This window comes from Pleuronectes platessa, chromosome 20, assembly GCF_947347685.1.
Source record: "Pleuronectes platessa chromosome 20, fPlePla1.1, whole genome shotgun sequence".
Classification (NCBI taxonomy): domain Eukaryota; kingdom Metazoa; phylum Chordata; class Actinopteri; order Pleuronectiformes; family Pleuronectidae; genus Pleuronectes; species Pleuronectes platessa.
Genome location: NC_070645.1, coordinates 8590853 through 8606386, shown reverse-complemented (window position 1 = coordinate 8606386; position 15534 = coordinate 8590853). Strand labels below are relative to the sequence as shown.

Here is a 15534-nt window from a genome sequence, read left to right as displayed (position 1 = left end):
GGCAACAATTATCAATACACTGGTTTATGAACGTTTATAAGACAGATCTATAAGCATGATCTTGGTGACTATGGACAGGTAAGAAGTCAGTGACTTTATTGTCGGTATCTTTCTATCGTATCTGTCGACTCGTTGTTAGAGAGAGAGAGAGCATCATTTCGTTGCTAGGGGCAACCACGACACAAACGCTCCTCCAGGGAGAAGCTTCCTATAACCGAGCTAAAACATAGAACATATATCCGAGGACACTGTTACCTTACACCAGTTTACATCCACACGGCACCGCAGACTGATTTAGAGACGCTTCTTGGCGTGTGTTTCCCCCGAGAAGCGACGTGAACAAACGAAGTAAACAATCGAGTAAACAATCAAGTCCCGCGATTCGTCGTGGTCGCCATTAGAAGAATGTACCTTCCTTGTTGACGATTAGCTGCAGTTTTGTCGATGCGTGAAAAACCCTCCGTGTTTACCTTTCCTGCTCGGTTAACACGGAGACCGGAGCAGTCGGGACGAACAGGTGAGGAGCCTGGTTTCCCTCCCGGGCTGAGGGCGGCTCTTGCTCCGGGTTTAACAGCCTTCACCTCGTCAGCAGGTGAACAATGATGGAGGGACACCTCACCTGGCCTGGAGAAGCTGCTGTATTCATTTTCCCGACACACACTGTACATATATTCTCTATTCTATTCACTTCTTCTTTTACTTCCTTTGCTCTTCCTCTCTCTCGCGTCAGCACTCACTATTTTCACACACACACACACAAATAAATCCATTCTCACATTTCGTAATTCATACTCCAGAAGTACATATGCACAGACAAGTGATAGGAATCCGAAGCTGTTTTTCAAGACATAGCACACCTAAACTTTGACAAGTGCATGTTTTATTAAAAACTATTTCAGATAATTGAATGTCTACTGATGCATGTTTAAATGATTTAATTCTTTGCTTTGGGTTTTTAAGCTATATTAGGATTAAGGTGTAAACAGAGACAGTTTCTCTGTTTGAAAAGGAAATTCTCTTCTTCTAATATTAATGGTTAATCTAAATTCTTCTAATAGACCTTTAGTTTATCTACTTGACAGTTAGTTATGTACGAGGTAGGTATTTTAACAGCTCATTTGTTTTGAATACACAAGTATCCACCATCGCTACAACTGTGTACCCATCATCCATATTGTGTTGTGTACGACTTTGAAGGAAGCTTTCTCCTGTTAGTACAAAACTTTTGTGTCGCTTGTAGTGTATGCAGTGTAATTAATTTAAATGTTCACCCTGACACAGTATGCTTGTTGCACACAGAGTATGGAGATGTGTTGATAATAACATTAAAACCATGATGCTGTGCTCTCAACACATACTGCCTGTGACTATGCAGTATTCTTTCATTAGCAAAGCTCATTCAGGACAACAGCTGGAGTGCAGCTGTTTGGTCACAGCCATGGAAACCTAAGTAATGATACTGATGTGTTATGTATTCTCTTTTCTCAGGTTCGTGCTGCAGAAAGATGGCAATATACTATGTTGGGCATGGACTGCCTGAGAATCCCCTGTAGTGTCCATATTTAATTCATTTTCATGCCAGTGTTTTGTGTCAAAATGCTAAAAGTGTTTTGGGAAATACAGAAGGGACAAATACTTGAATTTCAGGGACGCAGGTTGAGTAAAACTTAAGGAGGACTAATTTGTGTTGGTTTTGAATTCTCTTGCATTTTCATTAACCCCAGAGCTCAACAGGGCCATATAGGTTCATTTCTGATCCATGCAGCTTCCTTCTACCAAGTCGTGTGGTTATTGGTCCAGTAGTTTATTACATAAACCTGTTGACTGACAAATCAGAGGTGAAAACATAACCTCCTTAGCAGAGGTAATAAAACCTCCACACATTTATTAAGGAAATGTCACCAACATTAATAATAATTAGAAACACAACAGGAAATTAAAAGTAGAAAGAAATGGTTCTAGAATGTCTAAATAGTTGACAGGGTAATTTTCTGTTTCTCGACTTATCAATTCATTTATTAAAAGTTCATCTTCCCCTGCTACTTAGTCTATAGGGTTTTTATATATACACACACAAACACACACACACACACACACACACACACAAACACACACACACACACACACTCGTATAATATCAGGCTTCTTTACAAGTTCAGCGTTGGGAGCTGTAGAGTAAAAAAAAAGAAAGAGCTCGTTTCTGTATTTCTAACCTGAGACTGTGCAGTTTTCTCACAAGAGGTGTGTTTCCACAAAGCGCCGCTAGATGTCAGTGCGCCATTAAGTCAGTTTGCTGTCCTCTCTGGACTTTACCACTTTTCTTTGTGGGAGGGGTGCTTCTACTTTAAATCTGGTAAAAACTAATTAAATAGCTGGAGTGCTGAGTGAGATTATGACGCACGCGGTTTAGTTATAACGTCAATTACGCCGTGTCAGTATCCAAACACATTAATGTTATATAGAGTGGACATTAGCACGAGCGTCCCCGTGTGACTGCGAGTCGTTGTGTTGGTATCACTCACTGTCATGGCTGCCTGAGTGAATGGACATTCTCGCCTCTGCTCCGTTAACAAGCGTTTAGGAAAAAACAACAACAACAACCGAGTCCTCCGCCTCTCTGAGCTCGAGTCCGTGTTTGTGTTCGTCGCAGTGCGTCATGGCGGGCACCAGCACCGCGCAGAAAACATGGGAGATGTCGAACAGCATGCAGGAGGTGCAGAGCATCGATGAAATCTACAAATACGACAAAAAGCAGCAACAGGAAATCCTCGCTGCGAAGCCGTGGACGAAGGAGTAAGTACACACCGGTAGTGATGTGGTGACTGGTTTTGTTATCAGGTAAATGTCTGGTACTTTAACGTGTTACTGTAGTTCAATACAGTTTGGTCGTGAGTTAGCAGTTTGTTGTTAGCTAACTGCGTGGTGGCCATTCACAACACCGTGTCTTATTCCTTGAATACCACACGTCATGTAGCTGGTGTTGATCAGGTGACGGTTCTTTGCCCCACAGTCACCACTACTTCAAGTACTGTAAGATCTCCGCTCTGGCCCTGCTGAAGATGGTGATGCACGCCCGGTCCGGAGGAAACCTGGAGGTGATGGGCCTCATGCTGGGGAAGGTCGACGGCGAGACCATGATGATCATGGACAGCTTTGCTCTGCCGGTGGAAGGCACAGAGACACGGGTCAACGCGCAGGCTGCGGCCTACGAGTACATGGCAGCGTACATTGAAAATGCCAAACAGGTGTGACACCCACACATCTGACTTTATTCATGGAGGAGACATTCAAAATCAAACCCTTCATTGTTTAGTCATAACGTGATATTGTATAGTAATAAGATGCATTTATTCGTCCCAAACACATGCACAGTCATGCAAAGGCACACTCATGCAGGTAGGGAAATTTAATCTCTGCTTTTAACCCATCTGGTGCAGTACACACAGAGCAGTGAGCAGCCATATACAGCGCTCGGGGAGCAGATGTTGGGGGAGTAAGGTGCCTTGCTCAGGGGCACTAGACAGGGTAGGGAGACTCTTGGATTTTTGGACAGATCAGTCCAGGTTAGTCTTTTGTTGTCTCTCCGTGGAGTCGAACCAGAGACCTTCTCTGCCCATAGTCCAAGTTTCTGCCACTAGACCACCGCCTCTCTTTTAGCTCATCACTGCACGTATATGTTATTAACTATATTTATTTATAGGCCAATATGATCTAATATATAATTTAATATCAGATATATCATCACTGCCTGTAGAAGGCAAGGAAGGCAGTTACTATATAGATACTACAGTATAGTATATTTCACATTCAGTGACAGAGACTGGTTATTCATATCACGCATCTCTGTGTCATCAGTATTGTTCCATACTGTTTGCATTTCTTTTGAAGTCCAAGCTCAAATTGTTGTTCATGTTCAATATACTCTGTGACATTGCTCCTCTAGACATGTCCTCTTCTGTTAGAAAACACAACAATTATAATCAATCAATATTTTCAGTCTATTTGTGTTTTTCAATATTTATTTCAGTGTAATAGTTTTCAAATGGTAAAGGCTCTTGGATAACAACCTGCGTCTTATCTCTTCTCCCTCAGGTGGGCCGTCTGGAGAACGCCATTGGCTGGTACCACAGTCATCCAGGCTACGGATGCTGGCTGTCGGGCATAGACGTCAGCACTCAGATGCTCAACCAGCAGTTTCAGGAGCCATTTGTGGCTGTTGTGGTAAGACAGGAAACAGAACCATTGTTATTTCAAGTCAAAAACTTGGTAAACAGTGATTTCTAATTGCACCTCATTAAAAAGCAGTTTAGGAAAGTGAGCTCTTTTCTTGCTTAATATGACAATCCACGTTGCTGTGGGTGTAACTGAGAAGGGGGTGACATATTTAATGCATGAGTTGTAGGTTTCCATGTTGTACAGATTCATATTTTGCTATTGCAACTATATATGCTATTTATACTTCATTCGGTTCAGCAGTGCCTAAATGCCACGGGCATCGTGTGATTAAGTGCATATTTTCAGCACACTGACAGCAACAGCAAAAGGCTCCCGGTGGCCAGATCTGAGTAATCCCCAGAGGTTTGTGTGACCCCTGACTTTGTTTTCCTGTTCTACTGTATCTTGCTTCCTACAGATCGACCCCACTCGGACTATTTCTGCAGGGAAAGTCAACCTTGGCGCCTTCAGAACCTACCCAAAGGTAAAGCAAGGACCACAGTTCCCTTTTTAGAGTATACCTTTCAAAGTAATAAAAAAAATGCTATTAATGATTCTTAGAACCATTTTCTGTTCATATTTGTAGTTTACAATTTTAGTTTGTCTTGTACTTCAGTTCTATAACCTTTATTTCTCATTTGATTCCGTTTAGGACTAGGTGATACAATCAACTCTTAATTATTTGTTTATTATTACATACATATGTACATTGGAGAACATGTTTTTCTTCTGTTGTATGTTCTCAGTATTTCCTCTTTGGATTTTCAGGGTTACAAACCTCCTGATGAAGGACCCTCAGAATATCAGACAATACCTCTCAACAAGATCGAAGACTTCGGTGTTCACTGCAAACAGTGAGTGTTAACATATACAGTCTATTAAATTGTTCTCGCCATATTAAATACTTGCATAAGTCCCACATTGTGTCCATAATTTTTACCTTAATTACATTACTGTAATGTACTTGGTTCTTTACTGTGTGATTGTGTTACTATGCTGTACATAGCTGATGTTTTTGTTTGATTCATCTCTCTCAGGTATTATGCCTTGGAGGTGACTTATTTTAAGTCCTCCCTCGATAGAAAGCTCCTGGAACTCCTTTGGAATAAATACTGGGTCAATACCTTAAGTTCCTCAAGTCTCCTCACGGTAAGAAGGCAACTTCAAAAATCCAAAATGTTCGCTAATTATTTGACATTTTGATTTATGGTTAAATATTACACTATAACTCATTGAGACATGCAGTCATCAGCTTGTGATGCTGTGATTTATTGCTGCCTATTAGCAAAGCGCCTCTGTTTATTGATGTTAGTAATAAGCTTAATTTGAAACTTTTGAATAAGGGGTTATAAGTATTAAAAGTTGGACCTGGCGCTAATGATACAGACGCTGTTGTGATTCATCATGGATCATCTGCTTTCACCCAGGAGTCCGTTGTAAAGATTGAAAAGCCCTCATGTGAATTCCCATTGTGGTCGCAGTCACTCTGTCCCGAGCTTCACTAAACAGTCTAAAGAGGCAGCGGGCTTATCCAAACAGTTCGCTCTTTGGCATTTTGGATGAAGATGAATTGACTAGATGTCAAGAACGAGCTGCTCCACGGGTGACGGGCTTTGTCAGTTGCTACACTGTCACCCTCGTCAGGGGCCCCTGTGTCATTGTGTTTTAATTACCTTTTCCACTAAAAACATGGCCTCACCTTAAGCAAACTCCTCTCAGACTTCTTTTCATTCACCACGGAGCAAAGGCGGCTCCTGCAGCTTGTTTCACAGATTTGCTGTCATCCTGCAAAACAATCTTGTTCTTTGTGGGAAATCTGTTGTCAAGCTTTTGTTGTCAAATTGTGCATGAATTGGCTTGTGTTTGTTTGTTTGTTTGTGTGTGTGTGTTGGGTGGTCAGAATTCGGACTACACCACAGGCCAAGTGTTTGACCTGTCGGAGAAGCTGGAGCAGTCAGAGGCCCAGCTGGGCAGAGGCAGCTTCATGCTCGGGTTGGACACACATGACAGGAAGTCTGAGGACAAACTGGCCAAAGCAACACGAGACAGGTAAATATTTTTTCTTTATTTAACACTTTTGGGCAGTAGAAGATCAGCGCTGACTGTGGCTGCTATCACATTGCCTGCTCTATATTGTACATCCTAAAAAGAAAAGAGCAGATGGTCTTACTTTTATAAAAAAAATTACAGTGTGATTAACAGCATTAAACTCTATTAAAAGATATTATTGTGTTTATAATTAATGTTTATTTTTTAAATCACATTTCATAAATAATTTCAATTAAATTCTTTTTTATCTGAATTTTAAAAAAAAATGTAAGAGATTTGAATTTGGACCGTCACGGATTATTTCTATTACTAAATAATCCGATTATTTTCTCAATCAATCAATATTTCTCTTTGTATGGAAAAAGACTAATTGATTATTATTTCAACTCTAGACTAAATCTGAGTGGTCTGTCGGGTTTTTAAATCTTCTAGATTGCAATACATGCGATTATAAACTAAATGAACCATGCAGCATTATTACTTTTCCATTGATTTGGTCTTTTTCGTGCTATATATTTGAGATTAATTAACACTAGTTTTAGTAATATTAGATTACACAATAGATATAACTGTAACATGTATTATTGTTGAAAAACTGGTACCAGGGTGAATGTTACATCTCTGGACACTGTGTCTGTTTTGCTGGTGGTAATTACTGATCTCCATTTTCCACCGTGTTCTATTTCAGCTGCAAGACGACCATCGAGGCGATTCACGGCCTGATGTCTCAGGTCATCAAGGACAAACTCTTCAATCAAATCAACACATCAGCCAATTAAACCTGGACTATGATCTGATTTGGATTTCACCTGGAAATGTTTTCTTGTGCATGTCCAGCACTTTTTTTTTTTTTTCAAGTTTTTTGTGTTTTAGGTAGCTAAGGACTCCTGCTCCAAAAAATAAAAAAAGATATCTACAAAATGCCAGTACCTTATGTGTTATTTTCTTACTTTTAGATACAATTTTTGTATTTTTTCTGGTCAGTGTTATGCAGCTAAAGCAGATATTGTACCTGGGTAGTTTATCAAATTCACTGGATATTCCTCTTCATGTATTCCATCTTCCATATAAATATAATACAGATTCTTCAGGTGCACTGCGTTATTGTTTGCCGTCACGCTCTGGCTGTTGTTTCAAATCCTCTTACACATCGGGCCTGTGCTCAGCTGCAGCCCCAGAAATTAGACACGCGCAGCCCGACCGAGGACCAGTCGGCCTTTCAAGCGCAGTCTGTCACGGCGTTACATAATGGAACAACAAATTCAAGTCTCTGCATAGGCTCAAAAGGAATCGGCTGCCGTGTGTGGGACGTCTCTGCGGAGTCACTCCCAGCACGGTTTGGCTCTCGGTGGTACACAGTCCAGCGGAGTGGCCGGCTCGTCAGGTTGTGGTGTGGCAGTGATGCAGTGCAGAAACAGAAGCCGCACACACTGGAGTCCATTCACCCAACGTGTCTGCTCTCCATCGAAGCAGACACTCACCAAGTCAGCCTGTTTTTTTCACAGACAGCTGCTCTGGCCTGGGTTTGTGTCATGTCTTTTTCATGGTATTGTAATGGCTAAATGTATATTTTTTATGTCATGTATCGCAAAGCAGAGAATCCCAGCGGGGCCGAGTGGGCGTCTGTTTTTTCTCATATGCATGAGCTTTGGCACCACTTCTTATAATGATTTTCCGTAAGTATTATAAAGGTGCGTCTTTAAATTCAGGGTGCTCAGTGCAGTGGTTTAGGAATATGAAATTTATAGGGCTATATTTTAATGTAATTTTTTTTTTTTTAAATTACTCTATAGGTTCAATGGAACACATGTTCTCCTGAAGAGCTCATGTTTTTGCCAGATATTTAAATGTTTTACATGGATGACTGTCACAGAGCTGAGAAAGTATTCCGAGTATGCACTTAAAATAGTTGCTTCCAATGTTCTGTCTTCCATGGTGATTTAAGAACCAGTGAAACACGTTGAACTAGTTGATGTAAATATTTTGATTATCACCAGATGGACATTTGTATGCATGACTTAAGGTGGAATAGGTAAATGTATGTAAATTCTAATCAAGTCAAATTGTTGGCAGCCAAAAATCCATTTCTCTTGCTTTATTCTTTTAATATTTAGCACAAAGTATGTTCCCCATTACTATAAAAATGCGTTCACATATTGCAGTGGAATGCCTTCAACTTTGCTGTTCCCACTAAAATATATGATGGTAAATGACACTGGTATGAGAGCAACAGGTTGATAAAGCTCATGATTAATAGCTGAAGTATTCAGATGCTCTGTTTGGTTTTGACTCTCAGCAGAATGAACCCTACGAGCACAGTGTTGTGTGTGAGGTGGTGGAGGCCGGCTCAGAGACGTGCTACACCCCCCCTCTCAGACATGTGGTCCTGCATAAGTGGCGTAAAGTCGCTCCCTCACAGGAAACCCAGGTCATGGCATGATATAGATCAACAATGCAGGGGTCAGTCGGAGAAGAGTGCTGTGGTCTTGACACATCACGCTGTGCACTTACACTTTGACACATAGGCACAGAGTAGCTTGTGCCACAGTAGCTGCAAAAAGCGTAAGTTAGTAAATATGAACAGCAGAAAGTTTTACAGTTAAAGACATTGTGATGAGGAAATATATATAATATAATATAAATACCTGATTCTGATATTGACACATAGAGCTTTTCAGGCTTTGAGTCTGATCATAAAAATGTCTCCAGAATACGTACATTTTCACCACTTTCTAATTTTCTGCAAATTTTGGTAAGAATTTGAGCATGTTAAAAGCCCTAAAAAAAGCCAATTAATTTGCCTTAAAAAAATTTATAATAATCCTTACAATTTCAATGGAGCCTCACTGTCTGTCAGTGCCTTTCATGTTTGCAACATTCCTATTGAATTTCTAAAATCTATGAAATACTTGAAGAGAAAGCATTATTATGGTGTAGTTAGTAGAATAACGGAGCAGGATCTCATTTGTCTATCCAGTCTTTCCAGTCCTCCAAGTATTTGCATCATTAAATAAATTTCCAATTCATATCAATCAATATAATTTAATTTACTAAATATTACACTCATAATGTTGATTATAGAAATAATATTTGTCACAGATAACAAGTAACAAGATGAGTACTGAGTTCCCCAACAAAGTCAGCTGCCTTTAAACCAGTGGGGCAACAAAGGTCCTTCACATATCAGGGCAGATTCTGTTGACACCGGAAGTGCCCTCTAGGATCTACCGCTCGTGCTGACCGATCAGCTGTGACAGCCGCGCTGCTTCTGTAGTTTCCACGGCAACTGCGCTTCTCGTCTCAAACAAAACGACGTCGCCTCGTTGCTGTAAAACTTCGTAGAAATGTTCTAACCTGCCATTGTTCTAAAACCCTTCACCGAGCAGAGAGGTAGGAGGGTTTCACTTATATCTGACACATTCAACGTAAAAAGGGGAAATGCGATTTTTGGGGGCTTCTGTAACTAAACGTGGATGGTATCACCGACATGTTGTGATTATTCACATTGTTTTAATCTATGTTCCTCACGAACTGCACCCGGACACCTTTGAGTGTGGCGCACTGTGTTTGACAGTGATAAACTGCTGCTCCTCAGCGAGAGAAGATCCTCCGAGGTTTGTAAGCTCACGTCATTAGCGTCTGTCCATACTTCAGCTCTCATCGATCAGGGCCTCGCGTCTCCTAGAACTTCATGTGGGTACAGACCTGCAGTCCCCCCCTCCCTGTCCCTCTCCTTGTGTTAGCTATAGCTACACTCTGTACAACCAGCAAAGAAGAGTTGATGTAAAATAAATCCTCTGAGTAAAGTAAGTTCAAAGTTCAACATTTCATATCCCAGTGTCAGGTCAAGCTAATATATGACCCCCCTGGGTACAGAAGAAGCTCGGGGGAATTGAACCCTTTAATTGCAACAAAGATTGAGTGGTCACTCCGCGTTTGGCCTCTTAGCCAGTTTGCTGGAGAACTGTGAATCGACAGTTCGGATTCAGGCCGTTTAGAGTCTAGTGTTTGACAATTGGTCATTTTATAACCCCGATGGCTGAAGTAAGTTGAATTCAATAGATAAACAGAGGAGACCTGGGGTTTGCCTGATTCTGTCTTTTACAGCTCACACGTGTATTTGTCCCCCAGACGGACAGATGGACAGACAGCTGTAGTCGTTGCTGCGGGCCGAACGCTCGGCTGAAGCTGAAAAGGATCCTTTCTGAAGGTGTGTCTGTGAGCAGCCACCATGGTTCAGCTGAACATAGATCTGATCGCCAAATCCAGAAACCACTTCAAGAAGAAAAGGGGCCTCTCCTTCCCCGACTACCTCAAGACACTCACGCACCTTCACTTCTCCAGCAAGAACATCGAAGACATCGTAAGTGTCCGTTATGGAACCTCGTCCATTCTTTGCTTCTTCTTGCTCTTCCGTGCCTCATGTTTTCATTTGATTCTCAGGGTGATGTCTCCATGTGCAGAAACCTCACTGTTCTGTACCTGTACGACAATCAGATCACAAACATCTGCAACCTCGGCTTTGCCTCCAACCTCACCCATCTGTACATGCAGAACAACAACATCGCTCGTATAGAAAATCTCTCCAGTCTGCAGATGCTCTCCAAACTGTGAGTGGAAAAAGTTGAACTCATTGTTGTCCCGTTCGTCGAGCTCGAGGTCCGTGGAAACGTATATGTGTGTTTTTTCCGCCTCTGCAGGTATCTGGGTGGAAACCGGATCGCAGTGGTGGAGGGCCTAGAGCAGCTCCGGGAGCTCAAGGAGCTTCATCTGGAGAATCAGAGGCTGGCACCAGGGGAGAAGCTGCTCTTTGACCCCAGGACTCTACTCTCACTCGCTGTATGACCTCTTTTCACACTGTTCAGTGCAAGTTTAGTTTGAGAAAATAAGGTTCATACACACTCCCTAAATGAATTGAGTTGTATTCCTTTGAAATAATAGGTATTTTAAGAAAAAAAGGTCAGAGAAAAAGGCTCATTTGAACTCTTAAAATAAAAATGTGTGTGGCGTATCAACCCGGTAGGTGATCACATCCAGTGTAAAATATTTCAGAGTTCTTCGAGACGAGTGATCCCTGTAAAAGCAGAATATGGTGCGGGGGTTTGATGATGTCAAAGGGCGCTCTGTTGCTCTCTCGGGTCTGACAAATCAGTTAGGTCTGTTTACTGCGTTTACTGGCCAGGCCGTGGATAAACACACCAAAAGTCTCAGCTTCTTGTTTGTTTGGCTAATTAAAAGAAATTGCTGTGCAAATTTGAAGAGTTCCAGCTTTTTATAAATGTGCCGTTAGAGAACTTCAAACCAAGATGAATATTTAGCAGCAGCACTATCTAAGAGTAGGATTTGGACGTGGTCCTAGTAGTTCAGGCTCATGAAGAGGGCAGATGCTGATGCTTAATCCAAATGGATCAAAAACAAATAAAAACTGTACTATAAGTTTGGATTTATTTTGGACACACAGAATAGTTTCTTTGAGTGTGTGTGTGCGTCCATAATAAACACATATCAATTTTCTATGGGATTTTTCTCCTTTTTATGGGAAGTTGTGTTTATTCTGTGTATATAATTTAAATGCGCTTGGTTTGCTCCGTCTCCTCCTTCTCTCCCGGGGCTTCTTCATGTTATGCTTATTTGTGATATTCTCTCATTTTATTGACTGTAAAATTAAACCTGTTTCATTTGCACAGGAATCTCTTTGTGTCCTGAATATCAGTAACAACAACATTGATGATATCAGGGACCTGGCAGTGCTGAGGGGAATCCAGAATTTTTCTGCTGCTGACAATGAATTACACAACCTGGAGGTGAATATAGCTTCTTCTTTAAGTGTCTGAAAGAAGCTGCACTCCAGGGATTCTTCTCCAGTGAGACAGAGGTAGACACTGGCTGTGCGCTGCAGTCAAAGTAAATAGTACCACATCACAGCATGACATGCCATATTTAAGTCAACATACCACGATTAGTAGTTTCGGGTCATCATGAATATTGTCCTGTAGCTTTCTGCAGTGATGTGTGAAATGAGATGGAGAGCAGGGTTCTAAAGAACCAAATCCTGCAAATCCTGCCACGGGTTCCCAGTCTGCATGACTTACACAGGGTCCGAATTATTCAACAAATCAACCGGCCTTTCCCCCGGAGACTTTTCTCGCTGACAGCTTTAAACAAGCACAAGTTTCTCCTTTTCCTTGGGAGGCAGATTTTTCCTCTCTGCCTTAGAATCCCCTGTTTGATACCCTAAACCACGGCTACTTAACTTTACGGGAGATTCATCTGATGCAGAGATATGATTTATGCCCGGTCACTTCTTTGAAAAAACGACCTGCTTGATTTTTCTGTTTGAATTGATTTACTAACTGAAACGGTGGATGGCTTCATAAAAAGGGAATGATTCCTCTTCTCTTTTGTGTTTGTGTTTCACACCCGGATGACACATTGAGAGCATTTTGTTATTGACTACTTTGCTTCGACTACTTTCTCAGAACAAATGATTTGCTTTCGAGAAGTTGACGCAGGTAATTGTTGTACGCGTGCCATTTTGAGCAGATAACTCCCATAATTTATTCAACCCATCTGCCAATATTGATTCTGCAAAGACAGCACTCCAAAGGATCAGTCCCTTCTTCGGCGCTTTTGGTCAGAGTCCAGAGGAAACGTTATGGATTTTTAAAATAGATTATGACAGGCAGTCAGCCAGGGTGACAAATGGGGAGCATCTTCAGAGGCCGTTAGCTGTGTGCAGGGCCGAGAGGACGGGGGAATCGAAGCCCTGGTCAAATACAGGTTCATAACTGGCCCATCATTAGTCCAGGCGAGAGAGCTGGCCAAGCTCAGCGAGTCTCCAGCCCTTTGCTGCTCTCCACACCCCCGCGTGGGGGGCAATTTGGGGCTGGGCTGCTCTTCGGTGAGGGCCTTCTGAGTGACAGCCCTGACACGATCATTTATCAAAGCCTGGGAGCGCGCGGTGCTCAGGGGTCCCCTCTGAACTGATTGCAGCGCGAGCTGGAAAAGTGGAAGCGCTTTGGCCAAGACAGGAAGGCAATGAACAATCAGAGCGTGTCCAGAGAGTATTCATATTTCCAGGCTTGGATTAATGTGCCTTTAGATAAACATACAACTGCAGGCAACTCGCTGGAGGAGCCAGCCTCACACTGCCCCAGGAGAAAACTTGTAGTTACATGACACCGGCGACACTGTTTATTAAAATAGACTGATGTGTTGTTTATGCACTTTCCCCTGGCCCTTGTACTTCACATTAGCATTCACTTACACCGGGGCTTTAAAAGTTTTCTGATGTTTGCCTCTGATTAGTTATCATATCAGAAAAATGTGTTTCAGAGAAAGTTTTCTATTAGTCATTGAGTGTGGTATTGCCATTTGAAAACACAACACATTTAGTAAAAGAGTATTTTTCTGCATTTTCAGGAGTTAGAGGACGTGTTTGGCTTCTGGCCTCAGCTGCTTCAAATGGATCTGAGAGGAAATCCTGCGAGTAAAAAAACAAAGTACAGAGATCGTCTAATTACCACATGCGAAAGACTTGGTAGAGAAATAACTTTTTCTTGCTCATTGCATTTGACTGATACTTATTTATTTTCATGTAATAGTAACATTAAAAAAATTTTGGAACTCCTCATATATTTTTGCAGGGGTTCTTGACGGAAGGGAAATTAATGAGTTCACCAGACAGTTCCTCATTAACTGGAAAACATCCAAAGAGGCCAAGAAGAAAAAAACCAACCCTCTCATGCTGCCTGGACCGTCGAGCCCCGATCCCTTTACAAGTTAGTGACTCATTTCTGAACCTTTCTTTTATTGTCCCACTTTCAATCCACGTTTCTGATTTAATATGCATGTGGGTTATTAAGGTTTACTGCTTATGTGATAGTTTGGATACGGGGCTACATTCTTGAAAAATTTTTTTTTTTATATATATATTAAAAATCCCTAAAAATGTGTTCCCTTGATTTGAATGACTTTTATCGTATTATCTGTTCCCATTTTAGTCATTATTCTTTACTCATTTATTTATTAATTATTCTGGGTCAGTTTGACACATTTGAGTGTGTGTGTGTGTGTGTGTGTGTGTGTGTGTGTGTGTGTGTGTGTGTGTGTGTGTGTGTGTGTGTGTGTGTGTGTGTGTGTGTGTGTGTGTGTGTGTGTGTGTGTGTGTGTGTGTGTGTGTGTGTTCTCTTCTGACTTTGTTTTTGTTCCAGATGACTTTCATATGACTCGGCGTCCACATCCCGGTCACCTCTGCAGCCATGACAGGCAGAGGTGGAAGCCACAGCAGTCTCTCAGCTCCGCTGTCCTCGCTCACACAGATCTCAGCTGTGAGTACACGTTTGTTTCTAGACTGACTCCATTTAACTATTTGCTTTTGTAGACACATACATTCAGCTGTTCTATAGAATGTACATGCTAAAGGATTTAAATTCTGATGGATGACAATGACCACTAGGTTTGATCTCCCCGAACACTCTAATCCGTCTTATTTCTCCCCAAAATTAAATTGAAAAAAAGATCTCTATTCCAAGCCAAAATTCTGATGATTTCAATGATTGTTGAACCATAAACTGCTTCCTTTTGGTTTTATCTGAACTCTAAGGACATTAACGACTACATTGAAGATTCCTATGAGGGGGCTTCACGAGGCGGCAAAGGTGCTGAGGACCAACCCACCAGTCCGATGACCTGTCCACCCACAGCCCAGAACTAACAGAGCTATACTGCTTTATTTACTGTTCAATTCAGCTGCAGCTCTTTTATCATATTATTATTTATAGTCAGTGACCTCCACTCTGTGTGAGCTCCATGACCCGTTGGATTATATCATCTGCCTTGTCTGGTTTCAAAGAAATACTGTCACATGTTCGAATGTTTTGTTTTGATCTTTGTCTTACCTCAATCTGCGTTGTTATGAATGTAGCTTAAAAGGCTGGAATACGTTAAGAAGATTAAACAACAAAATAATAAATAGTTTGCTTTATGTTCAGAATTTTGACTCTGCTGAATTTCTCCTCCTCACTTACTGATTCATTTATAATTGTATTTTTTGGGGTCTGAATACATTGTTAAGTTTTACAAATGATTCCGATGTTGTGTGTGTGTGTGTGTGTGTGTGTGTGTGTGTGTGTGTGTGTGTGTGTGTGTGTGTGTGTGTGTGTGTGTGTGTGTGTGTGTGTGTGTGTGTGTGTGTGTGTGTGTGTGTGTGTGTGTGCGTGTTTTCTTCTTCTACAAATGATCCATGAGCCTTAGAGTGGCACAATCTGA

General features: G+C 41.5%; 2 protein-coding genes across 2 annotated transcripts; both read left to right on the top strand.

The window, feature by feature from the left end:
- The first annotated feature begins 2497 nt into the window (after positions 1-2497).
- cops5 (COP9 signalosome subunit 5) lies at positions 2498-7350 on the top strand. Its single transcript, XM_053412344.1, has 8 exons — positions 2498-2793; positions 3011-3245; positions 4093-4221; positions 4634-4699; positions 4984-5069; positions 5253-5364; positions 6116-6264; positions 6953-7350. The coding sequence occupies exons 1-8, from the start codon at positions 2657-2659 to the stop codon at positions 7041-7043; spliced, it is 1005 nt and encodes a 334-aa protein (XP_053268319.1). The 5' UTR covers positions 2498-2656; the 3' UTR covers positions 7044-7350.
- A 2844-nt stretch (positions 7351-10194) lies between these two features.
- Positions 10195-15158, top strand: ppp1r42 (protein phosphatase 1, regulatory subunit 42). Its single transcript, XM_053412775.1, has 8 exons — positions 10195-10627; positions 10708-10874; positions 10965-11103; positions 11952-12068; positions 13687-13804; positions 13911-14045; positions 14478-14594; positions 14870-15158. Coding segments are annotated over exons 1-8 (927 nt in total). The 5' UTR covers positions 10195-10495; the 3' UTR covers positions 14872-15158.
- Positions 15159-15534: the final 376 nt, after the last annotated feature.

Excerpts from the sequence above, each read along its gene's own strand:
- ppp1r42 (XM_053412775.1), top strand. The coding sequence starts at position 10,496 with ATGGTTCAGCTGAACATAGATCTGATCGCCAAATCCAGAAACCACTTC. Across the intron at positions 10,628-10,707 it reads GCAAGAACATCGAAGACATC|GGTGATGTCTCCATGTGCAG; the intron begins GTAAGTGTCCGT and ends TTTGATTCTCAG. Across the intron at positions 12,069-13,686 it reads ATGAATTACACAACCTGGAG|GAGTTAGAGGACGTGTTTGG; the intron begins GTGAATATAGCT and ends CTGCATTTTCAG.
- cops5 (XM_053412344.1), top strand. The coding sequence starts at position 2,657 with ATGGCGGGCACCAGCACCGCGCAGAAAACATGGGAGATGTCGAACAGC. Across the intron at positions 3,246-4,092 it reads ACATTGAAAATGCCAAACAG|GTGGGCCGTCTGGAGAACGC; the intron begins GTGTGACACCCA and ends CTTCTCCCTCAG. Across the intron at positions 4,700-4,983 it reads CCTTCAGAACCTACCCAAAG|GGTTACAAACCTCCTGATGA; the intron begins GTAAAGCAAGGA and ends TTGGATTTTCAG.